The sequence below is a fragment of the Neofelis nebulosa genome, chromosome 3, assembly GCF_028018385.1.
Source record: "Neofelis nebulosa isolate mNeoNeb1 chromosome 3, mNeoNeb1.pri, whole genome shotgun sequence".
NCBI classification, from domain to species: Eukaryota; Metazoa; Chordata; class Mammalia; order Carnivora; family Felidae; genus Neofelis; species Neofelis nebulosa.
This window is the reverse complement of record NC_080784.1, coordinates 55,110,618-55,138,043: the sequence shown is the minus strand read 5'-3', so window position 1 is coordinate 55,138,043 and position 27,426 is coordinate 55,110,618. Positions and strand designations below refer to the sequence as shown.

Here is a 27,426-nt window from a genome sequence, read left to right as displayed (position 1 = left end):
TCAGTTTTACTGTGGTTAGTTCATGTTGATTTTAAATGGCAGCAGAATGAATCACTATGATAAACACCATTTGAATTGCACCTAAGACATTTCTATTTATAGTTAAATATTGAAAAAAGGTAATTTTGGTTTTCTATTTTTTCTTGAAGTTCAGCGCGAGTGCTACATGAATGTACGTTCCATGAATAGAATAAGAATATTTGAAAAACAATCTCTAGGAAACACATGTTAAAATGTTACAAAGAGTTTTCAGTGACTTTCTCTGTTTTACTTTTTCTGTTCGTTCTCCAATTTTCATTAAACTCAATGATGCTATCTTCTTTTCCTCTCTTTTGCGCTTTCTTTCTTTCTTTCTTCCTTTCATGTTTATTTTTGAGAGAGAACAAGGGTGCGCAAGTGCGGGAGAGGGAGAAAGAGGGGCAGGACACAAGATCTGAAGTGGGCCCCAGGACGACCGCAGAGAGCCTGATGTGGGGCCTGAACTCAGGAACTGCAAAGATTGCCAACCCACTGAGCCACCCAAGTGCCCCTTTTGCTCTTTATTTTTAAGACTACCTTCAGGAATCTCGTTTATCTTCACATCTCCAAGCAATATTGCCAATCTTATTTCTCTATATTTTCACAACCATTTCTTATTCAGGCTGTATTCCAAAACATCCAGGAATCTAAAATAAATTTCTGGTGAAGTTATGTATTTTTACAAGAAACACAGCATATTTAAGCAGAAGTCAGCTTCTGCACTATTTTCTTCATGAATCGACTCTTTTCTAACTCATGTAACTGAAGCAACACTTAATCCTTGTGATTAAAAGAAAACTTGAATCGTCTTTATGCTTAATTCTTTATGCAAGTCATTGAAAAAGTCCTCAAAATGTTCTCTTTTTCTCATTATTGTCTCAGGTCTTTGAATTTCTCGTTAATTTATGATGACATTAGCTATCCGCAGGGTATGGATTTCTTTTCATTCTCTTTTTCAAATACAGCTTTTGCCTCAGGTTCTTTTCTAATGTCTGATCCGTAGATATGACTGGAAAAGATGGAGTGCTCAGGATTTTCTTGTATTGTTTCCAATCTAGTGGACCCGCTATTATTTTCTTCTCTTCACCCTGCATTTCTTCTATGCAACCTAATTTCTTTTTTCTTTGAAGAGTTTCTCCAGGGGCGTGTCGAGGTTCTTAGACATTTCAAAGTACCAGTTTTAGGTTTTTTATGTGATTCTTTGAATGCTCTATTATTCCTTTTTCGTCTTCTTGAATAAAAGGCTTAGCTCCATGGTTGTTAGTACGAAGTTCTTCTTTCTTTCTTTCTTTCTTTCTTTCTTTCTTTCTTTCTTTTTCTTTCCTTCTTTCTTTTTTTAGTAAAAGATCCATTTTATTTTACAGGATTTTGAGCTCAACAATCTCCTTGATTTCTTTAAACAAAAAGTCACTTACTAAATGCTATCGGTTTCCAGATCTACCATTGCATAGTAATATGTAATAATTATTGGAATATAATTTATAGCAACTTTATATTGTAGTTAGTCATATTGCATTTTAGAGAGACATCACAGTCCATCATGTGTTGATTTTTAGGAATTGATTAAAGCTTCCTTTGTGGCTTTTGTAATTGTAACATTTTTGTAAATGTTCTTGCATGCTAAAACAATGACTTCCTCTTTATCTATCTTTAAATTACTTCTGTTCCAATATTTATACCTGTGCTTTCAAGTAAATTACTGATTTGTCTATTTTTTTAATTGTAGTTCTGCCTGCTTTTACTTTATGTATTTGGAAGTCATATGGAAGATGTTTTTATAATTATTACAGCTTTTTTATATATGATTTCTTTATCAACATGTTACTCAAGCATTTGTGTCCAATAATTTTTTTCTATACTTATTTTTTTCTGATATTGAAATTATTATCTGGGAATTTTTTAAGAAACATTTCTAGATACACATTTTTTCTGTCTTTTTTCCCAAATTTTCTTGCATAATGTTTTTAAAAAGTGTTTAGTTGACAACATATTGTTGGGTCTTAATATTTGTTAACATCTAGTTTGAGAATCCCTATTTTGCTATGTTAATTTAACCTTTGCATTTGTTTTAATTATGGTAGCATTGAAAGCTATTTTTGCTCTTTTTCTATGCTTCCTCTATACTATATTTTCATTTCTTTCATTTTTCTCCTTTCCCATTTTCTAGCTAATGAATCAGTATTTTTTACTTCTGGCTTGAAAGTTATTTATTTCCTTTCATGCTACCCTTGGCTTATACATTTATTTATTTATTTATTTATTTATCTCATCAGTTTCTATCACAGGACTTCTCTTCCCCAGGCCTCTTCCTGCCCACCTCTTTCCAGTAACTTTTGCTTCTCCAAATGCTAGGAATTGTGTGTCACCCAGGATTTTAAACCCGAGTCATGAATATACACTTTTAGGGGTGTGAGGTCATTGCGAATTTAGACAAAATACACTTCTCTGAGTATTTTATTCACTTTCAGCACTGCTCTTCCCTTAGTCACTTTCCCTTTTGTGCTAACAGTATCCATGAACATATACTTATCATTTGTAGGAAGAACACCTCAACTGGTCCTCCAGGTCCTTAAAAACAGGGACTTTTGTGCTTTATGTACGTTGTGTTGTGTCGAATATGATACTTCATAGATATTTTCCAACTGACGCTTAGATGAATGAACATTGCTCAGGTCACTTAAGACTGTCCTGACCAGTGACAGACATTATTGAACATTCATTGAATTTAAGAAATGTGGATCATTACAGACCATTAAAACCTTTGCCTTTACTAAATGGGTAATGGTAATTAAGGAGGGCACTTGTGTTGAGCACTAGGTGTTACATGTAAGTGACAAATCACTAAATTCTACTTCTGAAACCAATAGAAAGATAGATACATAGATACATAGATAAAATCACACTGAAGCTTTGGCAACCCCTCTACCAGACACCATACACAGAACTCAATCCAAGATTATTAAAACAAAACAGCACACACACACACACACACACGCACACACACACAAACCCTTTGCCTTTGGGGCACCTGGGTGGCTTAGTCGGTTGAGCATCTGACTTCAGCTCAGGTCTCAGGTCATGATCTCACAGTTTGTGAGTTCAAGTCCCCACATTGGGATCAACTCTGTCAGACTGTCAGCACAGAGCCCGTTTTGGATCCTCTGTCCCCCTCTCTCTGCCTCTCTCCCACTTGTGTTCTCCCATCCAAAAAATAAATATTAAAAAAAAAAAACCTTTGCCTTTAAATTATGTGTCTTTTTTGCTCGTTTTCTATGCCTCTCAACCCAATTTGCTTTCTTTTTCTCCTTTGCAGTCAGAATTCAATCAATAAAAGACACTAGTTTCCTTATAGCTCTTGCTTTCCAGCAGATTAATTTGTCACTTTAAACAGTTATTAAAATTTAAAAAAAAGTGAGTGGTTGCTCTAAAAGAGTTCACGAAAAGTATATTTAAGGATTTGACTTCAGTAGCTTCTGCTTTGACAAGATTTTCTTAGCATCTGCTAAAGAAGTTTGATAAACAGTATCTCTGTTGTGAGCTTGATTAATGTTTAATAAGAGAGCAGGAAGTGTTTAATGACATGTGAGGCAAACTATTCGTTCCTGATAAAGGAAATACGAAACAAGAGGGAGGGGGCAGGAGGCTCTGTTTTCCCACTTAGAGTTTTTGATTGATTTGGAAATGTTCTGGGAAAAGCAGAAACAATGAAATGTCCTGTTATGTCAGCTTTTTGTTCTGCAAAATAGCCCAGTATGCTTTCCTTACTCTAAAAAAGAAGTTCCTATGACCCAGTTATCCCTCAGGCACTGTACTCTTTCCCATCTTTCTTTAGTAACTAACATTCATGGAGTCATAGATGTTACTCACCACTCCCACTTTCTCATCGTGGACTTAAAAAAACACATAAAACTTCGAATCCAGATTTGATCCTCAGCATTCTAACCACATTTGTCTTTGTCATAAATAACAATGGCTCTGTTTTCAGTTGCCTTAATTTTTTTTTTTTTTTTTTTTTTTTTGGTAGCATTTGATGCTGTTAAACAGATCTCAGCAGTTTCTTTTGAGATCGAATGATACTGATTTTAATTTGCTATCTAGGACCATCCCTCGACTGGAAGTCTTTCCAACAACCTCTAAATGCAGGCATTTCTAAAGGGTCCTTTCTTCTTTGTTTCCCTCTCCATCCTCCTTCAGAAATTTTATCTTACTGTTTGAACCACTTCCTATATGGCTTTTAATAGTGTATCCCCACTTCTAACTCCTCCTTTTTGGCTTTCTATAGTTAAATTCCCCAAACCTCGAATATATGAAGATGAGATTTGTTAATATTCCCTTCCACATTTATTTCTCATCCTACTTTTTTTCTCTGTTAATATTTCCAGTATGATTCTATTTACCTAAGCTCTGAGCTCATCTGCTCCTAGAGACTCTGCTCCATTTTGTGTCAAAGCAAATGAAGGGTGGTAGCCTCTTGCCGCCCCCAAATATGCCACGTTAGCACAAGGATTATTTTGAGCTAAAGATGCTTGAAAAATAGCCTATGCCAGAAGGACACTCTAATCCCCTCCCCCCCTTTTTTCCCTGAAAACGGGAGATAAAAACTCTCACGTGAAAGATGTGTTCCCTATACCAGGAAAAAAGAAACATTCTTCAGTAGGGAATCAAAGCCCAGAGAATTCTGTACAGACCTCGTTAAAATAATTATCTTCTTCGAGCTTCCCCCGCATAGTTTAGTTACCTTTGCACAATGGCCTCTCCTTGTTCAACCTGCTATAAAACATTTAGGTTTTGCCATTTCTCAGTCTTCATTTCATTCTGAGGAATCCCACATTACATAAAACTTACATTAAAAAAATTTGTATCCTTTTCTCCTGTTAATCTGTGTTATGTCTGTTTAATTCTCAAGCCCAGCTGAAAAAGGATAAAGAGGGTAAAGATAAAATTTTGCCTCCCTTAGAGTATCAACCTCTATCGTTTCTACCTTCCACATCATCCCCCTTTGTCCCTACTTTTCTTCTTCTCTCTTTTTTTTTCTGAATATTATAAAAACTTCTTTTAAAAAAGATGTTTATTTATTTTTGAGAGAGAGAGGGAGTGGTAGTGGGGAAGGGGCAGATAGAGACGGGGACAGGGAATCCGAGGCAGGCTCTGTGCTGACAGCAGCTAGCCCAGTGTGGAGGTAAAACTCATGAACTATGAGATCATGACCTGAGCTGAAGCCGGACATCAACGAACTGAGACACCGGGCACCCTATGAAACCTTCTTAAATAACTGTGGTTCATTTGACTGAGAGAATTTTTAAGAACATTAAAAGCATAATATTGAGCAAATCCTTTTCTTGCTCCTAACTCTTGAACTGGTCCTCCTGCTTATTGGATAATGACAAGGGAGCATGAGGCAGGCTGAAGGTTAGAGCACAAGCTAGCACCCCCAACCCCAGGTGGGATCTGTGTGCTATTCCTCAAACACTCCTGGCTGCCCAAGAACAAAGAAAAGGGGTTAAAGTGCTTGCCATGGTAATGTGGGAAACTAAGGCAAATGGAAAATTAAATTCCCTTACTGCCTATAGCCCATTGACAAGTCCTTGAGACTGGCAGAGTGACCTCCCTTTAGGAGCTCAGCTGCCTCAAGGATGACACTTTGCTGGGAGCAAAAGAGAACCTTAGCTTAACATTATCCCAACCTGGAGGATCCTGTAAGTCAACTTCCTTTATCTCAACTGCCCCAAGATATATGCTGGCAATCATACTCCAAGCTTATGGCCCCAGATATATATCTAAAGGATCTCATGACTGAGGTAGTATTAAACGGTAATAAATGGTGTTTCCCTAGCAACAGCTAGACCCTCAGGGTCCTGGAAATGTGTTTCCAAAATTCCTTAAAGACTTACTCTATCCCTGACCTCCTCCCAACCTGAGGGTATACAATGAGTTACTGGTCATGACCCCATGCAGCTCTTCCTGCCCATGGGTCCTGTCCCCTTGCTTTAATAAAATCGCCTTTCTGCACCAAAGATGTCTTCAAGAATTCTTTCTTGGTTATTGGCTCTGGATCCTATGAACCCCCCATCACCCCAAAACTTCATCAGGTAACATCCAGCATGTCTGGTTTAGTAATTAGGGCAGTCATTTGTCTTAGGTATTTTGCATATGATTTTTTTTCCTGATACCCTTCTATGTACCTCATTTTGTTTGCAACCAAAATACAGAATCAGCCTATCCTCAAAATGCCTTCATGGTATCCACTGCTCTACTTCTGGGAATCTTTTGTTGCCCCTCCCCATTTAGATTTCTAAATAGCACTCCCAACTAACTTTATTCCTGCGAATGCTTACAATTTAAGAACTATTTATAAAAGTAATGCACTTAAATTTAACAAGAAGGAGTTATGAATAAAGAAAGAGAGATTTCCACTTTCTTGCTTCAAGAAGAGACATGGCCACATTCCCCCATGAAGTAGGCTCGCCATCTAGTGACGGATCCACCACACTACAAACCTTGCCTCTAAGGCCGGCAAATCTGGAGACCCACCTTCAAATTCTCCTCAAGGAATCCATCAGACAAACTCCCCCCCCCCCATATGACACAGTACCACATAAAAAAGATTACACAATGATTCCTTTTTTATGGCATTGAACACTGAAAAACAATTAACTTTGGGCTGATTCTTTTTCTTTCTGTCTTTTTTTAAAAGTTTATTTATTTTGAGCGACAGAGAGAGCAGAGGAGGGGCAGAGAGAGACGGAGAGAGAGAATCCCAGGCAGGCTCTGTGCTGTCAGCACAGACCCTGATGCGGGGCTCAGACTCATTAACCATGAGATCATGACCTGAGTTGAAACCAAGAGTTGGAGGCATGACTGACCGAGCCACCCAGATGCCCCTAAGTTTGGGCTGATTCTATAGATAAGTTCAGAGAAACAGAAAAACTTGAAATTTTTATATGTTAACATTAAACAGTGATGTACAGGGATCCACTTTGCAAGACAAAATTTAAAGGAATGGTTGTAAGCTTGGCTAAATCTCTGATAAAGTGTGAGAAATTTTCCTTCTCCTGAGATAACATATATTACATACCCAGCAGAGTATACTCTGAATAAATATTAGCTGGGTGGTGGCAAAACGGTTCAAAGTAAGCATAAGCTTGGGAACCAGATGGTCTGCTGTCACCACCTCCATAAATTGGAACACAATACTCAAGCACTCAAAATGGCCACTTTGACATATGGAAACATGGGGACAGCAATATCTTTTTTGTGAGTTTTGAAAATAACATATGCAAAATGCTTGGCCTATAGCAAGCACTCAAGGAAAAATGGTGGTTTGTCTTTAGTGATGATTATATTTTTTACCTTTGGTAATTTGTATAGGGGTATGGCTTTTTTTCAAGCCTAAAAATGTTATTCCTAGGTCCTCAATTTATTTATAATAGTATAGACTGCATGTGTTGATAGACATCACTTTCAATATGCTGTGAAAGATAACATGCCTGTTTAGTAAATATCTGAAAAAAAACAATTACAAAATTATAAATTACATAATCCATTAAAATTTATATCTACTACACTTTTTAAAGTGCTCAGAAAAAGTAAGCTGTTCATACTTACAACTTTCCAGTTGCATTATACATGTTTGCACGTCCATTGGAAAATTCTTGAGATCCATTGGACAAGAAAGTGTTAATGTCAATCTGAAAGAGTTCAAAGTAATTATTTTTAAAAGTAATTTATGATATCATACTATTATTCTGCTGCTCAGGGTACAACTGGGAAACAATCTTTGGTGAATGACTAACAAGTATCCAAATAAAATTGTTCCAGCTTGGGTATGTTATTTACTATAGAATAGCTAGCTGTACCTTTACATATAAATCTGTCTTTCAGGGAGGAGAAAAGCTGTATATTTAAACATCCAATCACATTTATTTATTTTGATCATTCATTTATTCCTTTACAGAATGCTATAGATGTCTACTAGAGATCTATATTTCCAGAAAAGACCCTCAAAAAGATATTTGAGTAGTTTCTATAAAATTAATACCAAAATGCCGAAAGGCATAGTTCCCAAGATCACCTGTATAGTATATTTGAGGAGGCAAGTATATCCGGGGAATTGGAAGAACAGGGTGCCGAGAAGCAATCCTATGTGACAACTTTCAGTTGGTCATCTTTGTAACATTGAAGAAGTGGTCCATAAACATGCAGCAGTAATATCAGAGGGAAAAAAAATCTCTGAATCTAGAAGACTTGAAAGTTCTAGGTGTTAAGAGTCTTTTGCCGTAGGACTAGAGGGTTTCACCAGGTCTTACAAGGGTCAAGAAATTGTCCTCTAGAATATGTGTGACATAATCCTACGCTCACCAAAACAAACTTTGAATTTGGCTTCACACAAAGTGAGACAACTGGATGGCACAGACCAGCATTCTGCCCACATTTCCCTTCCAGAAAGTATTTGCATGTTGGTATTCCAGATAATTCATCACTCACAAATATATATATATATATATATATATATATATATATATATTATCAGAAAAGTATATTACATTTACAAAACTATATATATACAAAAAAGTGTTACATTACAAAAGTGTGTATATATATATATATATATATATATATTATTGGAAAAGTATATTTCAAAGGTAATCTTTTCTTTTCTATTTTTTTTAGTGCTTACTTATTTTTGAGAGAGAGAGAGAGAAACAGAGCACAGGCAGAGGAGGGGCAGAGAGAGGGAGACACAGAATCTGAAGCAGGCTCCAGGCTCTGAGCTGTCAGCACAGAGCCCGATGCGGGGCTCGAACCCACAAACTGTGAGATCATGGCCTGAGCCAAAGTTGGATGCTTAACTGACTGAGCCACCCAGGCGCTCCAATGACAAAAATAATTTTAAAGGATTACCAAGTATTTGTAGTTCTTGGACCAGAGGAATAAAACAAACCCAAGTTTATTCAAATACAGTTCTTACCTGAGAACTCTCTAGCCAGCCCCTTCCTTTAAAGTATTCCCACTGAAATTCAGCATGTCAGTGAGCATTTCAGGTGGATTTGTTTGCCTAAACTTTGTGACAGTAGGTAGATTATTTCACCTCACTATATTTCAGAGTTCTTTGGTCCAAAATGAATGTAGCAATAGAACTTGCTCTGGAGAAACCTTGTGAACATATATGACTTAATACATGTAAAGTGCTTAGACAAGTATCGTGACACATAGTAAGCACTCAATAGATATCAGTTATTAAGGATTACTAGTATATTCTACTGCTCCAGACTGCTCCATCTACCCTTCCCCAGAATTATATATGATGGGCGAAAAGATGGCTGAATGAAATCACGCATAAAGCCTATTTAAGCTTTAACAAGAAATAATCAGCAGCCCTACTAAATGTAACCATGTTCTCCAAACTGGCATTTTCATGTAGACCCTGGACATAAAGTTATAATAATGCATGTTCTACAGTGAATACTCTTGGTGAGGTCCAATTAACATAATTTGAGAGATATAAATGGACAGACATGTGAAGCTGTTGAATTTTTTAGAGCCCCAGGAGGATCACTTGACGATCCCTTCAAGTCAGAGTCCCTAGCACACTAAAATAATTCATACCGTCCACTCTTCAAAAGCTGTTTTCTCCTGGCTCAGCTAGGTTAAGCGATCCTGGAAGTAGGATCCTGTAGATCTACAAAGTTCTCTCTTCAAAAGGCAATTGTAAAATCAGGTGGACACAATGTTCTCTGTCTTGCGATGGGGCTTATTAGAAGTGTATGCACAAGTATATTTTGAACACATGCACATTAATTTTCCAAACTTCCAAGGCTCTTTGGACGGCCAGTTTCAAATGTTGGCTTGGAGGATTAATTCTGTGACCTTTTGTATGAGAGTGAATAGCATTCTTAGAATCTTTTCCAAGCTCTCACCATGCATGTGATGTCAAATTCATATCCTGGCTATTTTTTTTGGCATAAAATGAGAAACATTACATAATTCTTTTAAAAAGAAGGGCTTGAAAGGAATTACTTGGCAAAGAAAAACACACTTTGTAGAACTTCTGTCATAAATCATATCCTGAAAAACATCTGTTTATTGACATTCCTTTGTTGAAAGTACTGTACAATGATGTCTTTAACAACATATGGATTAAAAAAATACATGTCAATTTGGTGGGTGTGATTCTGAATTTCTTCATTAAAACATGACATATAAATCAAAGATACGTTCTGACCACATCAAAAGAAAACTAAATCAAAAGGCAATTAATCACATTCTACTGTTTTGGAAATGAATATCTTCTTGTGTAAGAGAGGACACTAGGTTCTCTTTCTGAGACAAGCCACATAAACAGGATATGGTGTTTTTTATTTTCTCTTAAAAAGTCTTGGCTTAGTGAAGTAGTAATGTTAAAAAAGATGACTATAATCTATGACAAACAGCTGACCTGATTAAAACCGAGGTATTGTCCATTTTTGAATAAGCATTGCCTAGGTGTCTATCTCAAACATTAAGTAAGTATATATAAAAACAATAACACATCTTTTCTGGCTCCATTTTTGGCTCTTTATGAAACTGATAAGTATTTTTAAAAATTTTAATGTGTATTTATTTATTTAATTTTATTTAAAATTTTTTTTTAATATTTCTTTATTTTTGAGAGAGAGACAAAGCATGAGCAGGGGAGGAGCAGAGAGGGAGGGAGACACAGAATCCAAAACAGCCTCCAGGCTCCAAGCTGTCAGCACAGAACCTGATGCGGGGCTCGAATGCATGAACCGCAAGATCATGACCTGAGTCCAAGTCAGACACTTAACCGACTGAGCCACCCAGGTGCCCCATACTGATAAGTATTTTTATTAGTTCCTAATATTTCTAATTTACTTTTATAAGAACACCTCTTGATTAATTATCGGTTTTGCGGGGCGCCTGGGTGGCTCAGTCGGTTAAGCGTCGGACTTCAGCTCAGGTCACGATCTCACAGTCCGTGAGTTCCAGCCCTGCGTCGGGCTCTGGGCTGATGGCTCAGAGCCTGGAGCCTGCTTCCGATTCTGTGTCTCCCTCTCTCTCTGCCCCTCCCCCATTCATGCTCTGTCTCTCTCTGTCTCAAAAATAAATAAACGTTAAAAAAAATTTAAAAAAAATAATTATCGGTTTTGCAATATTGTCTATAATATCATAATAGGTAATATATCTATTGTACTCACTATGTAGTAGACACTATTTTATTTTATTTATTTTATTTTATTTTATCTTGTTTTGTTTTGTTTTGTTTTTGGGGGGGTATGATTTTTATTAATTGGTTTTCTTTTAACATATCTTTTTTTTTTTTTTTTTTTTTTTTTTTAGTTTCTCTGTTACTCTTTTTTTAATATAATCTATTGTCAAGTTAGCCAACATACAGTGTATACTGTGTTCTTGCTTATGGGGGTAGATTCCCGTGATTCATCGCTTACATACTACACCTAGTGCTCATCACAGCAAGTGCCCTCCTCAATAGCCATCACTCTTTTCCCCTCTCCCCTGCCCCCACATTAACCCTCAATTTGTTCTCTGTCTTTAAGAGTCCTTCTGGATTTGCCTCCCTTTTTGTTCGAAACTACCTTTCCCTCCTCCCTTCCCCCCATGGTCTTCTGTTAAGTTTCTCAAGTTCCACATATGAGTGAAAACATACGGTCTCTGTCTTTCTCTGACTGACTTATTTCACTTAGCATAATACCCTCTAATTCCATCCATGGTGTTGCAAATGGCAGGATTTCATTCTGTCTCATTGCCAAGTGGTATTCCATTGCATCTATAAACCAGATCTTCTTTATCCATTCATCAATTGATGGACATTTGGGATCTTTCCATGATTTGGCTATTGTTGAAAGCGCTGCTGTAAACATTGGAGTACATGTGACCCTATGAATCAGCACTCCTGTAGCCCTTGGATAAATTCCCAGTAGTGCTATTGCTGGGTTGTAGGGTAGTTCTGTTTTTAATATTTTGAGGAATCTCCACACTGTTTTCCAAAGTGGCTGCACCAGTTTGCATTCCCACCAACAGTGCAAGAGGGTTCCCGTTTCTCCACATCCTCACCAGCATGTGTTGTTTCCTGAGTTGTTAATTTTAGCCACTCTGACCAGTGTGAGGTGGTATCTCAATGTGGTTTTGATTTGTATTTCCCTGATGATGAGTGATGTCAAGCATCTTTTCATGGGTCTGTTGACCGTCTGGATGTTGGAAAAGTGTCTATTCGTGTCTACTGCTCATTTCTTCACTGGATTACTTGTTTTTCAGGTGTTGAGTTTAGTAAGTTTTTTATAGATTTTGGATACTAACCCTTTATTTGATATGCCATTTGCAAATATCTTCTTCCATTCCATTGGTTGCCTTTTAGTTTTGTTGATTGTTTCCTTTGCAGTGAAGAAGCATTTTATCTTGATGAGGTCCTAATAGTTCATTTTTACTTTTGTTCCCTTACCTTCGCAGACATGTGGAGTAAGAAGTTGCTGTGGCTGAGGTCAAAGAGATTGTTGTCTGTTTTCTCCTCTAGGGTTTTGATGGTTTCCTGTCTCACATTTAGGTCTTTTATTCATTTTGAGTTTATTTTTGTGTATGGTGTAAGAAAGTGGTCCAGTTTCATTCTTGTGTATGTTGCTGTCCAATTTTAAATACTTTACATTATTTCTCAACTCACTTATTCCTTACTACAAGTTTATAAGACAGATAAACTGTATTATCCTTATTTTAGAGATGAGGAAACTAACAGGTCAGCTCACCTGACATTACAAGGAAGAAATTAGTAGAGCTGAATTTACAAATCTGGGAGTCCAGCTCTAAGTACCTCTTAGAACTTTAACCTCTAAGTACACTGCCTTTCAAAGGCATTGAAACATTTTTCATGAAAATGAGTTCTCTAATTAATATGACTTTTCAAATTTTATATTTATATAATGCAAGAAATGATATATTTCAGTCAGTATTAATTATTACATTTAAAGTAAAAGATAACAGGGACACCTGGGTGGCTCAGTTAGTTGTGTCCAACTTTGATTCAGGTCATGATCTCGCAGTTCATGGGTTAGAGCCCTGCGTCAGGTTCTATGCTGACAGCTCGGAGCCTGGAGCCTGCTTCAGATTCTGTGTCTCCCTCTCTCTCTGCCCCTCCCCTGCTTGTGTGCTCTCTCTCTTTCTCTCTCTCTCAAAAATAAATAAATAAACACTAAAAAAATAAAGTAGAAGATACATAAATAATTCTTTCAAAAAATCAGAGAAATGTAATTAAACTTAGAAAATATAAGGAATTCCCCCATTAATTTTATATATTTCCTTGAGTGTTTTGTTATTTTCTTATGATTCTATAAAGGTCAAAAAACTTTCTGGAGAAATTGGATTGTTGGAGCACTAGAAGGGAGATTCTAACGAGTGGTCTAATCTGGAATTTGTTGTCATTTGATTTTAGAGATGATTATAAAGCTTATCAATCCACGACCAGTGAAATCTCAGTATTATTGATGGTTACTTAAGGAAGCTGATGGAAGCTAAGGACCTCTTCACAGAAATATGCATAATCACACACATGCAAAACTCTTCTTACAACGGCTATTTTATGGTATTGTAAATTGATTACCCGTGAATAAACAACATCTTTAAAAAGCATCTGTTGATAAGTTTGCCTTTTCTAGTAAAAATTAATGTTCAAAAAATACATATTGTATAAGTAAACCTTAATTCCTTTCACAACCGAATTTCAAAGAAAGAGTGATTATATTTAGTTTTTTTTTTTTTTAACATTTATTTATTTTTGAGAGACAGAGAGAGACAGAGCAGGAGCAAGGGAGGGGCAGAGAGAGAGGGAGACACAGAATCCGAAACAGGCTCCAGGCTCTGAGCCATCAGCACAGAGTCCAATGTGGGGCTTGAACTCAAGAACCATGAGATCATGACCTGAGCCAAAGTCAGATGCTTAACCGACTGAGCCACCCAGGAGCCCCCGATTATATTTACTTTAAATGAAAGTTGAAGTTGTGTTAGGATCTTTGGCAAGTCACTGTGCATAGCATTAATTGATATAAAATTTCTTCCCATTATTTGATTTTTTTTAATTTTTATTTTTATTTTTTTTTCAGTATATGAAATTTATTATCAAAATGGTTTCCATCCATTATTTGACTTTTAATGAAAATAATGCTCCTGTAATATAAGCAGTAAGGTTGAGTGAGTACCTATTAGTATGTATTAGTAAAGTAAGCAGTAGATAACATTAAACTGCCTCTGATGTGCTTCCATTATTTTGTGAGGATTTTGCCATCCTCTCTTTACAATTGACAAGATGGAGACTTAGATTAATAACTTGCAAGTGTGCATACAGTGTTCATTTACAGATTCTGGAAAATACCAGAACCTGCACGTTTTGGGGGAGGGTATTTTTTTGAGGAAGAGAAAAATAACTTCACTGTCTATTGTATGCCTAGAACTCTGCTGGGTGCTTTACATACATTATTTCAGGCTCAAGGTAATCAGTATTTTCACTATCATGCATATATGGAAAACGAGCCTTTCACAACCAGAGACTTGCCCTACATCACAGCTGGTGAATCAGAGAGCCGGGACCTGGCTTGGGAGAGACAGTCCTCCTTGGACGTCTTGCTGGGTATGTGCCAAGACTGCAGGCCCTGACTATTCTTTTACCTGAGCCATTTCTCAGGGTTGTCTATACAGCTGCTAATTTTGAGAGATGAGACCATGTTGTTCCTTTAGACAAAGAGAAGGCTTGCTTCCAGCTTGCTCTAAAGCCAGTGGATCCCCCAAACTCAGTGTGCCACAGCCGTGTCATGGACACAGAGTGTGCGTGATACCCATCAGTGCCTGGCTCATCACCCCAGTGAAATTTGGAGGGCAACGGAGCAGTTAGGCAAATTCGCTGATGCTTGTGTTACTTGCTTACAGTGAGTAATACATTCGTTTGTCTCTGACTCAGAGTCTTGCGTCTTCTGTCAGCATCCATAAAATAAGTGAAAGGCTAATTTTATAAGTAGAGTAAAACCAAATCCCAACTTTGACAATCTAAGAAAGGGTCATGTTTCTGGCCCCAAAGGCCTCACTTGAAAAGTACTTCATTTAAAAATTATCAATATAATTCATGGATATCATTTAAAAAGTTCGAAGAGTATAGAAAGCATAAAAAAAAACAGTTATATTTTTGTCCCACCCATCTTACCCCTGGTTCAGTTCTAGCTTCTCAGAAGCAGCCTTTCTTTAGATACTCTACTAAGATTTATAGTCATATATCCAAATTGCTATTATACTATGCTTGGTTTTTTAAGTTTGTAAAATTATCCATTTCCTATAAGGAAAAAATTTCTTTTATACCACACTCCACGCACTTAACTCTCCCATAATACTCAAAATTTAGTTACATAAATATTTATGGTTAAATTAATATTCAGTGCTTACGTGCTATGAACATGTAATTAGGTTCATGGTTACGCGTGGTAGTTTGCTCTAAGTCTTGAGTAGCATGTTGTACTAATAATCATCTCATCTTAATAGTCAACAAATTCCCTATCAGAGCTACAAATTCAACACACTATCTATCAGAGCAACGAAGTCCCTCTCAATGGTTAATATAGCAGCTAATCTATCAATTCCTTTTTTTCGTGGGAACCTCTATTTTCTTCCATTCTTTCATTCTAATCAGATAGTAATCCTCTGTATCGATGTTCTGATTTTCATATTCTTTCTTTTCTACTTCTGTATATCTTGATATAACTTCTTAGGAGATTTCTTCACTTCATCTTCCAAATGCTCTACTGGTTCTTTTCACCAAAGTGAAAAACTCTGGTTTACTATTTTCCTGTTATGCTCTGAATGACTCCTTTTATTCCTGTCCTAGAAGGATCTTACTTCATGCATGCAATTGTCTAATCTATCTAGAGATGATTTTTTTTAACGGTCTCTTCTGCTCTCTTCATTTTCTCTTGAGTCAATCCTTTTTCTTTAACTTTCTCCTCTTTTCTCTTTATTTTTCTCTGTATGTTTCTTCTAGCCTCTGCTTCTTTTTTTTTAATTTTAGATTATTGTTAATATTATAGAATGGTCTCCTTTGTCTGTTTTTATTTAAGAATGAGGCAATAAAAACTATTTGGAACTCAGTTAGTAGTGGATGGTTCATTGAGTAATGGTCTTAACTGTAGGATAAAACATGGCTGCACAGATTTTTCCTTTGTGGTTCTCCAATTGTCAGCATCTATAGATCTTTTTCCAGAGGTGTATTCTTCTGACTACTACTACTCAATGAAAGACGTTTAGAACGGGCTTTCAGCATTTTAGGGAGAACAAGAGTTTCACCATACAGTGTGCAAGCCTCATGTAATCTCTATTTTTTTTAGTACAATGACGCATGATAGATGCCACCCATGCCTGAAGTCCCTAGTCCTGAAGCTCTTGGCACAACCTCTCCAAGATTTTTTTTCTGTCCTGCTTTCTGCCCATTTCAGAAGGCAAAAAGGCAATTTCTACTCTGAAGGACAAGTGCAAGAAGCTCAGTTGGTTAAGTGTCTGACTTCGGCTCAGGTCATGATCTCACTGTACGTCAGTTCAAACCCTGCATTGGGCTCTGTGCTGACAGCTCAGAGCCTGGAGCCTGCTTCAGATCTTGTGTCTCCCTCTCTCTCTGCCCCTCGCCTGCTCATACTCTGTCTCTGTCTTTCTCTCAAAAATAAATAAACATTAAAATAATTTTCTGAAAAAGAAATCTCAGTCTTCTTTCTACAAAGTTTAAATCAATTGTTGTCCTTTTGTTTCTTTTCTAGCTCTTACTTTCTAAAATCCGAGCTGCCTTACATTTCTGAAAGTGTGAGGATATTATTTTCTTCCTTTTGGGCTCCCCCTGTTAGCTTAGGTTTCAGCTCTGTTAAGTCAGTTTTCACAAGTGCATTCATTTTGAAGCTTCCTAAAATATGTCATCATTGCTCATCTGTCACTGTCTTCTTTCCTGTTACTTTCATCCTCCTGTGTGTTAATGCCATTTTTACTCCTTATTCAGTTTATTTTTTGTTTTAGTAGGAAGTACAGATAAATGGATCTGTTCATTTATGGATAAATTCAATAAGCCAGGTCTGCCAGAACATTCTTTAAACAAGCAGGGAAGCCAAATCTGTCATGAAACATCGCAGATGTTTCATTTGTAAATTGAGTGACAAATAGCACAACTCTTGTTAATAAAGAAACTGTTAGCCATTTGAAGATTTTAAAGTCCTGTGAGATGTCTAAAAACAACTCATAAAAAGTGAAGTTGGTCTGTTTATGTGAGCCAGAGTATAACAAACAAAAACTAGGAGCCTGATAGACATCATCTGTTTCATCTGAACTCATACTGAAAGACAAAAGATGCAACTCAGAATCATTTCCTAACTTTCCCCAAAATATTACAAGAATGTAAGCAATCTAGGGGTGCCTGGGTGGCTCGGCCAGTTAAGCATTTGATTTCGGCTCAGGTCATGATCTCATGGTTCATGGGTTCGAGCCCCACATCAGGCTGTGTGCTGACAGCTCAGAGCCTGGAGCCTGCTTCAGATTCTGTGTCTCCCTCTCTCTCTGCCCCTCCCCTGCTCGTGCTCTGTCTCTCAAAAATAATTAAACATTAAAAAAGTTTTAAAAATTTAAAAAATGAATGAAAGAAATCTGTAATGAATTGTCCATATCCAACAAGACTTGATATAAACAATGAAATGTCCATATATAAACTAAATAAAGAAAATAATTATGGAAGTTTTAAGATAATCATTTATTTTAGAATATTTTTCAGGTGTGACACAAATCACCACATATATCCTTTCAAGTTGTTATTTATTGAATTTACACTTATTTGATATTTAATAGACAAAGTTGAATGAGCTCCCAAGTTCAGTAGTCAAGAAATTTTAATATTAGTGTTTAAGTTTTGGTAATAATTATTGTTATGCTTTGGTATTCGTTTTTAAAAGCAACATAGTTTTCTTAGAAATGCATAATAAATAAAATGTAAATAAGATCTTTTCTAAAGGATGAACAGGGAAGCCCAAGGATATTAAAACAAAAATACAAAGACCTGAAAGATAATTTATGGAAAATGAATCCCAAACGAGCAAATCCAAATATTCCTTCACTTATAAATATTTAAAGGAAGTATACATTCATAAAAATATAATCACAATGTATGTATCATCTACCACTCAATTTACCTTTAAACTACCCACCAATTTGGCTGATATTAAGAGGCTGTTAAAAATATAGATTTTTCAAGAATTATACAGTTCCTAGATCTGGAACTTGGGTCTATTATTGGTGATTAGACACATTTGGGAAATGGTATAATAGAGGAACTCAAGCAGAACAATGGTAGCCCTTACTCAAAACTCTCAAAACATTCATAAAAAGGAAAAAAAGAAAGAAAACAATAGCACTGCATATCACTGAAATCAAGTATTTTAAATCTATGACTCACCTTATTGAGTAAAGAACATTTCCATTCTTGAAAATTCTTAACAATTTATTGTCTGTAGTAACTTCATGAAAGTTGGCACCCTTTTCATTGGCAAAGAACAAATCAGGTTTCCAAATGGAGTCCAACATGGAAGGGTCTAGGTCTAAAGAATCATCAGGGTATTCACTATATGCAAGGCGAGGATCGTTCCACTTCTGACGAAGGAAGATATTGACTCTGTAATCCTATGGCAGAAGAAGGAAAGGGGAAAAAAAAACCTGCTTTAAAAACTTTAGAATCTTATGTGCTATTCTTTGGGTGCCTCTGAATTTTAGCAAAAGCCACTGACCTCCTTGTGAGCTTTCATACCTCACAATCCTCATTACCACTGACAAGAGTTGTTTAAGTTACAAGGCTTTGCCCATGTTTTAGTGATCTAGATGTCTCTAAAGAAAAGGCCACAGAGGAGTACACTTTTATCATGCCTATATTTTGCCATTCCATTCAAATTTAACTTGGTTTGTCAGAATAAAATGTTAGGTTGCTATTAGACACTTGAAGTAAAATATTTTCAGCATCACATTTATTTTCTAGAACCATTCTTTTCGTAAATATCCAATAGCATCCAGAATGCATTTAGTGAAATTTTCTTGAAAGCTGTCTTCTAAAAATGACTATATATACTTCTTTACAATGAAGACACATTTCCTCATGTTTAATATAGCAGTGAGTTCCATGAAACAGGTGATTTGGGAAAAATAAAAGGTGATTTTGAAATAAGAAGAAAATAATAGAGGAATATTATTGCCAGTAATCCTTTAAGAAGATTTGGCTGAAGAGTTTTCCCAATTAGACTACTCATAGTTAAGTTTTAAAAGGGGAAGAGTCAGGGGCACCTGGGTGGTTCAGCGTCCCACTTTGGCTCAGGTCATGATCTCATGGCTCCTCAGTTTGAGCCCTGTGTTGGGCTCTGTGCTGACAGCTCAGAGCCTGGAGCCTGCTTCAGATTTGTGTCTCCCTCTGTCTCTGACCCTCCTTGGCTCATACCCTGTCTCTCTCTCTCTCTCTCTCTCTCTCTCAAAAATAAACATTAACAAAAAAGGTGGGGGAGAAGAGTCAATGACTTCAATCAAATTCTTGCTCACAATTTCTGGACTAATGTATAGAATGACAAAGATTGATAGCCAGTATATGGATATAAGCACCACCTATGACTTTTGAAATGAGCACATAAATTTTAGATTTTTGAAATGAGCAAATAAATTAAACATGTAGATTTCATTATAAGCCGGAGTAAAGTGAACATTTTAGGAAGGTTTTATTTCCATGGAATATAGCCAAGGCTGGAGATATTCAGAGAAACTGAACACCAGTTTTCATCTATTTTTTTTATTCTTTGAATACCAAATTACCAGGTATCAGAATATGTAACCAAGCAATCACAAAGAATGTTTCCATAAAATCAGGTCTGGTAGATTGCTTTCTCTCGCAGGGAGGTGAAACTCAGAGTAGTGAATGTTATAAATCTATATGTTCCCTGGGCACCTGGGTGGCTCAGTTGGTCAGGTGACCAACTTCGGCTCAGGTCATGATCTCAGAGTTTGTGGGTTTGAGCCCCGCATCAGGCTCTGTGCTGACAGCTCAGAGCCTGGAGCCTGCTTCGGATTCTGTGTCTCCCTCTCTCTCTGCCCTTCCCCTGCCCCTGCTCTGTCTCTCTCTGTCTCAAAAATAAATAAGACATTAAAAAAAATTTTTAAATAAATCTATATGTTCCCTTGATCATTATTTGCACACCGAGACCCTTATCTTCTAACTGCAACTGAGGTTACATACCAGATAATATTTTTTTCTGCTTGCTAGGTACCCCATGTATCTTCCAAAGTGACAATGGAACAGAGTTCACTTTGGCTTTTTACCACAAAGTTCACGATAATGTGGAAATCTCACCAGCCACAGGATCTGCAGAATCTGTAAATGGGGATACGTGAACAAGCTTCTACCAGCCAAAGACAGGTCACCCTCTTTTCACCTAGAATTCAGAATGCCGAGGAGCAAAGCTCCATGGTTGGTGGCCAGTTCTTGCATCGCTTTGCTGCTCTGAAGTCTGTGCTTCAGCCCTGACTACCACCAAAGGAATAATTTCCCTCTGTCTTAACCATAGGAGAAGATGAAAGCAACCCCAGTTATAATGATGCCTGCCAGGAAAAATAACTGACAACTAAAGAATTTCCTTGGGACTGATTCTTACAATTATATGCATAATTGAGAATACGCTGCAAATGTTCCTCACTGTGAGGCTAAAATAAAAGTAGTTTTTTTTTTTTTTAATGTTTTATTTATTGTTGAGACAGAGACAGAGCATGAACGGGGGAGGGTCAGAGAGAGAGGGAGACACAGAATCTGAAACAGGCTCCAGGCTCTAAGCTGCCAGCACAGAGCCCGACGCGGGGCTCGAACTCAGTAACCTTGAATCATGACCTGAGCCGAAGTCGGACGCTCAACCGACTGAGCCACCCAGGCGCCCCTAAAAGTACTTTTTAACCACAGTGTATACAGTAAGATTTGGTTGACTCTCCTTATCCTATGCTATTGGTTTCGTGATAAGCTTTATAGACACAATCTCAGATCTTCACGAAACACTTTTTTGCTCTAAGACTGAGTTTAAAAAAGACATCAAGTATCCTTCAGTTTCTGTTTCTAAATCACACAGGGCAGAAACCACCTGCCACCTGTCACCAAGGCCAAATGTTATCTTATATCCATTGTGCTCTGTCTGTGAATAACCAGAAATATCTTTGTTTACTAACATATTTAAGTCTTTGTTTAGGACCGGGGTCTAATGAAAAACTCAAAAATGGCCATCTCTTGATGACCTAGAAACTAAGCTTTTAACAGTTCTCACAGTCTGAGTTTTGACCTGCCTGCAAATGAACATTGTGCTGGGAAGCTTCCCCATTAAACAACCAAATTCAGCATTTTGAAAATAAATGTTTAAAGCTGATTCCTCATAGCCAATGTATCCCATTTACACTAGTCAACCATTTATATTATCCGTGAGTCTTGATCACTTGTGAAAATGTGCAAAGGGTAAAAAATGACATAGTCAAATAATGCCACCTAAGAGAAGTCCTCGTAACTCAATTTGAAATAACTTGCCTATACTAAAAGAGCAAAAATAAAGAAATAAAGACACAGTTTTGCAAAATAGAGATAATGGATGTGTATCCAGCACATGCAGAAAAATTTTAAATAGACCCACTAAAGCCAGCTTCAAAGTGTGTAATAATTCTTTGGCTATACATAAAAGAAAGACTGTTTTATTAATGGGAAGTTCCTCTGTTCACCTGTGCTATACTTCTATAATGGTGAAAATGTAGAAAGGTTATACGCAAGTAAAAAAAAAAAAAAAGGACAACGATAAAAATGAGATAATATATATTGAGAATGAAATAAATATTTGTATCTCACATTTCTAAAATCTAGATATGCACTGAATTCATTCATAAGTCATATAAGGCAACTGAATTGACTTTTATATGGAATCATCAAATTTTAGGACAAAGACATTTAATGATTCTTTTCCCTACAAACCCCTTTTGCAGTAAACCCTCCAGAAGCTAATTTTATTTTTTCATCATTTTTTCATGCTACATAATAAATGAGTGATTTGTAAATATATGCTATACTATAGTAATTTATTATTAATATTTTACAGTAACAGTGATGAAATACAGCCATTATTTCACAAATTAGAAGAAACACTAATTTTGACCTTTCAGAAGTCAAAATTTATTATTACTATTATTAGAATAGAATGATACACATTAATAACTTTAATTTTGTAAGAAAATATCTTGTTGACAAAGTTATATACCATGTTTCGTTTTGAAAGTAAGTATCCATTCAAATGTACTTAACTTTCATGTGTATGTCACATAGTAAATAACAGGCCCAATATTTAAAACTCTTACACTATAAGACACAAAAAAATAATAATTCAATTAGGCAAATATTGTAACGTTTTATATACTAGACCCAGAAGTAAATCTTCTTGGGATCAAATCTCAGCTCTCCCAGTGAACAGCTTTCTAATCTTCCTATGTCTTGTTTTTTCCTCCATAAAATAGGGATGGTTACAACAGTACTTCCCCTGAGAGGGGTGCTTTGAACACTGGATTGATCCACACAAGTATTAGGACCACACTCATTAAATATTAGCTTTTAGATCCTCAAAATTAGAATTCATATTAAATAGGAATTTGGTTGTATTTTCGGTTTATAAATTAGTTTTTGAAATAATAGGCATTTGGGACAGATAATTGTAATGTTGAACCTGGTGACTAGTATCTTAAGGAAAATTTTCAAACTCTTATGATAAGCTTATCATCAACTTTTTGTATTAACTTTTGCATTTCAACATTTATGTATATTTGTATTTCCTGTCTGTATTCAATTGCCCCTCCTCCCCCTGCCTCTATAATTTGTGTTATAAAGCCCCTTTCCATATAATGTCAAATATAGCTGCTTACATTTCACTCTGTGCCTGATGTTATACTAGGTGCTTCATGGATTATTCCTACTGTCCTCATCACAAATCTATGAGGTAGGTGTTATTATTTGCCTAGTTTTACAGATGTGGACTGTGGGACAAAGATAAGCTAACTAACTTCAACATGATTACTGAGCTAACAGGTGGCGGAACTGTAATCCAGGCCCATACATTCTGGTTTCAGAGCTTTGAAGAATACATTGCCCGCATGATTTAGTGCCAGTCATGACTGCCTTGTATGCAAACCAAATGTTTTGTAAATTAATGCAAAGATTCTGGGTTTCTGTGGTTTGTGTTTGCTTGTTTTGTAATAAATTTTGGGGGTTACAGACCAACATACTCACTGACAGGAAATCACAAGTCCTATACCTAAATGTTATCCAATTAAATCTAATAGGTGCCAGGTTGTCATTGCTCCACAATAGGTACCCTGGGGAAAGACCAAATTTAGTAAAAACCACAGCCCAATGTATCACCGAAAATGACACAGAACACAATACTCATCTTTGGCTGCATAAGGGAGTATAGGATTGCTAGAAACTAACTAAAATGACCAGTTGGAAAAAAAATAGAGAAAAATAATCATCCAATGTTAATACAAGTTGTCAACTGCTTCTCTTCCCTCTGGTCTATGATTCAGTTAAGTTTTAAGTTCCCTAGTGTTTGCAGGTCATTTCCAGTCCAGCAGCCTTCCCCCACTTTCTCCTTTTCTCCCCTGCCTTCTTACTTATTTCTGCCCTCTACTCTCCTTTTTAATCTGTTTCTCTGTCTCTGTGTCTGTCTCCCTCTCTCCTCCTCCCTCCTCCCCACCTCACGCATGTATGTACACACGCATTGCCTCCGTAGGAGTAGCCACCACATTTCTATACTGGTGATGTGTGCAAGTGGGTTTCAGCTGTGTTGTTACAGAATAAAGGAAACCGATCTCAACGATGCTATCACTGTCGACATCTTGATGTGTTTGTTTCCTTTCTTTTCTTTATCCTACACATTTTCACATAGTTGAAATTATATTGCACATGTGTTTTTGCATCTTTCATTTTCACTTAATGAATCTTTCGCATTTTCTAATCATTCTTAATTGTCATTCCAATAGCTATACAGAGCATTTTTTTTTCAGTGTTTATTCAAATTCCAGTTGGTTAACATGCACTATAATATTAGTTTTGGGTATAGAATCTAATGATTCAACACTTCATGCAGCACCCAGTGCTCATCACAAGTGCATTCCTTAATCCCCATCACCTATTTAACCCCTCTCCCACCCACTTCCTCTCTGGGAACCATCAGTTTGTTCTCTATAGTTAATTGGTTTGCCTCTCTCTTTTCTCCCCCTTTGCTCGTTTGTTTGGTTGATGCATTTTTTCTTATACAAATAATTTTTCATGTGATGGATTAGGGTCTAGCTCATGTGGAATCATACAATTTGCAAACACCTTAAAGGTGTTGATTTACTTACTATAACTAAACATATTTTTGTGTCATGTCTCAAATTTGGACAAAAATTAGGAGTATAAAGTATTATTATTTTTAAGTTTATTTATTTTGAGAAGGAGAAAGCATTAGTCAGGGAGATAAAGAAAGAAAGAGAGAGAGAGGGAGAATCCTAAGGAGGTGCCATGTTGTCAGCACAGAGCCCGACAGAGGGCTTGAATCCATGAACCATGAGATCGTGACCTGAGCCGAAGTTGGTCACCCAACGAACTGAGCCACCCAGGTGCCCCGAATATAAAGTATCCTTAAAAATGAATATGCTAGGCATATTTTCAGAAGATACTTCTTTAAAAATACTCTATTAAAATGTTATTATGAAAATACTCATTGCAAAATAGCACAAAAATAAATATTATCACCAAGTAGAGGATTTTTTAAAAACAACTTGGATGTTTTCCAATGATTGTAAACATTTTCATCTAAAATGATGATTTCGTGGAAACTATTACTGCCTCTCTTATTTAAATCTGATTTAATCAGAATGGTTTTACAAATTCAACATTTAGAATATTAATTAATCTTTTGAAAAGATACTTTTTCCAAGGTAAAGAATTCGGTTCCTATCGCTGTTTTTAAAATTGCTGATGATGTTGCTAATGCTATTATTTGAGAATGGTATTTAACCTCATTAAATTATTGGAAACTTATTTGAAAACTACGATGCTTAACTTGATGTAAGTTTGCCACAGTACATCATTATTCAATGGCTTTCTGTAAAAGTAAATGTGTATATTTAATGGCACATGCATATATTTGAGCACCTCTATGTTGAAAAGTTAAGATGGATCATTTATTTTTACTAAAAATTCAACAAAATTTATTCAAATTAAGTATTAAAGGGGTGCCTGGGTGGCTCAGTCATTGAATGTCGGACTCTTGATTTCAGCTCAGGTCATGAAATCACAGTTCATGAGTTCAAACCCTGCATCGGGCTCTGCACTGACAGTCTGGATCCTGCTTGGGATTCTCTCTTTCTCCCTCTCTCTCTGCCCCTCTCTGCTCTTGTGCTTCCCCCTACTCCATAAATAAATAAATAAACATTAAAAAATATATTAAGAGACCAATGTTATCCTCAAATTTATTTAGATTCATTCAACAAATGCTTATCACATATTGCCAAACTGTGATTCAGTTGAGTGCTGATGACACAATATTTACAGATGATCTCTGCTATCACTATGTTGTGCGAGATATATCGTAAACAATTAGCTTTCCACCTTATAAGTGCTCTGTTGGAAGCACTGCACAGCAAGCTATGGAAACATAAGGAATATGTAGCTAACAGGGACCAAGGTGGAAGGATCAGGGAAGATGTCCTTAGGAAAATCTAATTGGGCTTGATCTTCAAAGTGAAAAAAATTTACGTAGGCAAACACTGAACACATAATAAAATGTATCTTGTATTTTGACACAAAATCCAGTAATCATTGTAATTTTGGATGATTAGCACAGGAAGCTGGCTGAATTTTAATATCATAATTTATTTTTTTCACTTGATATCTATTGAGCACTTTCTATGTAGCAGGCAATTGCAGAGGATTATAAGGTGAATTATGCATAGTGCCTGTCATCTGGAGGTGAATAGTCTAAAGGAAAGGGAAAGGAAGACAATATGAATCAAAGCAGGGGATAAGGAAGAAATATATTATGAAAATAAGAGCTTTACTGACTTTTACCTGGTGTTATTTTATTTAAAAAATTAAAATATAATAAAGAGTGTGAGAAAACAAGGCTTGATGTGTAAGAAATACAGGTATAGATACAGATATTGATGAAAAACATATTTATAAAGACTTGTGCTTCCAACATAATGATAGATTGGACACATGGAAGGGCCCACCTATTGTAGATTATTTTCTGAATAAAGGAAATATATATATACTTTTTCAAAAGTTTACTGCCTTCAAGAAAATACTGGGATTCTTCAAAGACAAAAATGGTAACAAAAATAAGAGTTAGCTAAAGCCACAGTAAAAGCAGTGACGGTAAGTAAATACAAAGGTCTAGATTGGGAAACTGAGTCATGTGCCACCACAAAATGGAAAACCCAAACCTGTGACTAAGAATTAACCCATTAGATCCTCAAGTATATCACAGATTATGTTCAGATAAATGTGTTTATAGAAACAGCAATAATTCACTACAGACAACAAAAGGAGACATGAGCAGGCATGAACTTTAATGGAAATAGCATATCAAAATATGGAATAAACATGTAACATATATTTAAGGAAATAAAAGGTAAATTCAGGACTAGAAGCCAATAATTACCAGGAATATTTGAAAATCATAAAATAAAATAATTATAAAATAAAAATATAACTGTTGAAATTAAAGACTTGATGGATGTGTTAAAGCATATAAGAAACATCTGAATAAAGAATTTTGTAGCACAAACAAAAGAAACTAATGCACAGATACAGGGAAGTCAAACATACCAATAAAGGTAAATAAAAAAAAGTCCATATGAAGACATTATATTAAAACTGTGTTTAAAAGAATCACCTTTCTATTGCCAAACAATATTCCCTTGTATGGAATAGCACATTTTATTTAAAAAAATAATGTTTACTTATTGAGAGAGATACAGAGAGAGAGAGAGAGAGAGAGAGAGAGAACAAGCAGGGGAGGGACAGAGAGAGAGGGAGACACAGAATCTGAAGCAGGCTCTAGGCTCTGAGCTGTCAGCACAGAGCCCGACGTAGGGTTCGAACTCACCGACTGTGAGATCACGACCTGACCCGAAGTCAGACTCTCAACCAACTGAGCCACCCAGGAGTTCCAGCACATTTTATTTAAACATTCATCAAAATAGATGGAGTACTGATACATGCTGCAACATGGGAGAATCTTGCAAATATTATGCTAAAAAAGCCAGTCACAAAACCATGTATTGTAGGATTCCATGTATATAAAATGTTGACAT

At 36.3% G+C, this 27,426-nt stretch overlaps 1 protein-coding gene across 3 annotated transcripts in view; it reads right to left on the bottom strand.

Annotated features, from left to right (window-relative positions):
- The window catches only part of GLRA3 (glycine receptor alpha 3), a 239,693-nt gene that overhangs the window by 101,156 nt on the left and 111,111 nt on the right, over positions 1-27,426 (bottom strand). For all 3 annotated transcript variants that reach the window (XM_058720866.1, XM_058720865.1, XM_058720867.1), the window contains exons 4-5: positions 18,479-18,702; positions 7,624-7,706 (exon numbers count right to left, since the gene is read on the bottom strand). In XM_058720866.1, coding sequence (XP_058576849.1) covers positions 7,624-7,706; positions 18,479-18,702 — 307 coding nt within the window. The remainder of the gene's footprint in view (positions 1-7,623; positions 7,707-18,478; positions 18,703-27,426) is intronic.